The 1,988-nt window shown below is 45.9% G+C and overlaps 1 protein-coding gene across 1 annotated transcript in view; it reads right to left on the bottom strand.

Annotated features, from left to right (window-relative positions):
- GFI1 (growth factor independent 1 transcriptional repressor) overlaps window positions 1-1,988 on the bottom strand; it is a 10,504-nt gene that overhangs the window by 2,323 nt on the left and 6,193 nt on the right. The window contains exon 5 of the mRNA XM_027880003.1: window positions 386-551. Coding sequence (XP_027735804.1) covers window positions 386-551 — 166 coding nt within the window. The remainder of the gene's footprint in view (window positions 1-385; window positions 552-1,988) is intronic.

Raw genomic sequence — 1,988 nt, 5'->3', positions numbered from 1 at the left:
ATTGCTCCTATTGTAAATTGGTAGATCCTGCAATCAAATTCACCTGTCATCTTCCAGGGACCTCAGCTGTAAATCAAGGCTACACGAATATAATACTCTACAAATCATCTTACACAAAAGCCCTTTGAATAAACATTGGTGGATCCTATTAAGAGAACACTGATTGGATTGCTAGGATTTGGGTTGTTTTGCAGCTGCTGTTCATTAAAGCATGTTCAAGTCACCCTCCTTTGCCCAAGTACAGCTCAGAGAGCATGAACAGCAGTGGGACAGTGAGAAGCACAGGGAGATGTGTGTGTATTGTCCCAGCTGAGGAGGGATGGATTGCTGCAGAGAAACCTCTGCCCTCATGCTGGGGCTGAACACCAGCAGCTGCAGGGCTGACCTGTGTGAATGAAGGTGTGTTTCTTCATATCAGATTTCTGGTGGAACCGCTTCCCACAGTACTGGCACGGATAGGGTCGGGTGTCCGAGTGGATGAGCAGGTGGGTGGACAGAGTAGAAGATCTCTTAAAACTCTTGCCACAGATCTTACAATCAAAGCTGCGTTCCTGCAGAAAGATGAGCAGAAGCACGCACGTTACATGACACCAGTGATCCCGTCAGCAACAAACTGTCCAGCAGCACATCAGAGTTGCCCCTTCTGCCTTAGCATGCACTTACAGTTCTCCAGAGAGCTGAACTGGCCTTCAGACACATCACCACTGGCCTGATACCACCACATGATAAAAAAGATAATGAATCCTCTCCCAGTGCTGTGCACTGCTCCTCAAAAAATTTAACTGAACAGCTCTTCCTGTGGGCAGGAATAGCCAGGTGGGAGCAGCCCCGATGGCCCAGGCAGAGTCTGCCTGCACATTTAATAGAGGCCCAAGACACAATCACTCTACTGGGAAGCCAAACAGCTGCAGGGCTGTTCAGAGGCCACCTCTTCATTGTACACAGGAAAGTGGGTGCTAAGGTCTGCTTGGCTCTCCTGGGAAATCTCTGTGGCAGACTGAGTTCTGCTGGCAGAGGAACAACTAACTGTTTACCTTCAGTTCCATTAACATTCAAGTGAAAGGTATGTAGAGCACCTGGGAAAAACAGCTTTTCAGGTTACTACTTTAACATATAAAAACAAATGCTTTAAGATCTTATGTCTCTCGCCTCTCCCTCACACACTTCTTCCTCTCCACCACTTTCTTCCACCATAAATCATCTCTTCTTTCCATTCCTTAACCTCCACTGCACCTTCCTCTTCCTTCTATGCTTTCACACAATCACCTTCTTTATTTGGCTTTTAGTGCACTCTCCCTGAAATGCTGTCCCCTCCACAGACACAGAATGCAGCGTGCTCTTTTCACCACTGTTTAATTAGACAATATCTCCCCTCATTGTGTGCTCTGCTGGTTACACACTCGTGAAATTATAAATAAAACAGTTAGCAAAAAAACACTGCTGTAACTCTATCCACCAAAAGCCAATCCAAAGAAGGAAGATTTGCCAGGTCTAGTGGGTGGGGAAGGGGAAATATGGCACATATCAGCAGGTGGAAAATGTTACAAGTCCTCCTACCAAAATTAACTACCATATTCTTTTGGTGTGTGACTCAGTGTGTTGAGACGGGTGAAGTCTGTGCTCTCTGGTCATTCATCTGTTCCCTTCACAGACACAGTGACTACAAACAAGGGAAGACTCACTTCTTTGGGGGAGGGAGGAGAAAGAATGAGGAAAACTGCATCCAAAGAAAGCACGAGTTGCTTTAGCTGTTAAAGAAAAGTCCACATCTGCATTACAATTTCCAACTCTGAGAGGGCAAATTTATTATCTGTTACCTCTGGAGTGCCAAAAGTGCCCATTGCTTAAATACAGATGCATGCAAGGTCTGAGGAATGGAAACAAAGCCTGTGTTCTTTAATTTGGTGATTAGCTCCTTTGCTCACTAGCTGCCCACCCTTTCCTCTGCTTGTCACCATATTCTTCACCTACAACTGCCCAACTGCAGC

Source organism: Empidonax traillii, unplaced genomic scaffold, assembly GCF_003031625.1.
Source record: "Empidonax traillii isolate 1590-97213 ecotype Southwest subspecies unplaced genomic scaffold, ASM303162v1 scaffold62:size2133460, whole genome shotgun sequence".
NCBI classification, from domain to species: domain Eukaryota; kingdom Metazoa; phylum Chordata; class Aves; order Passeriformes; family Tyrannidae; genus Empidonax; species Empidonax traillii.
Note: the sequence above shows the minus strand (reverse complement) of the source record. Positions and strands in the feature narration are given on the sequence as shown.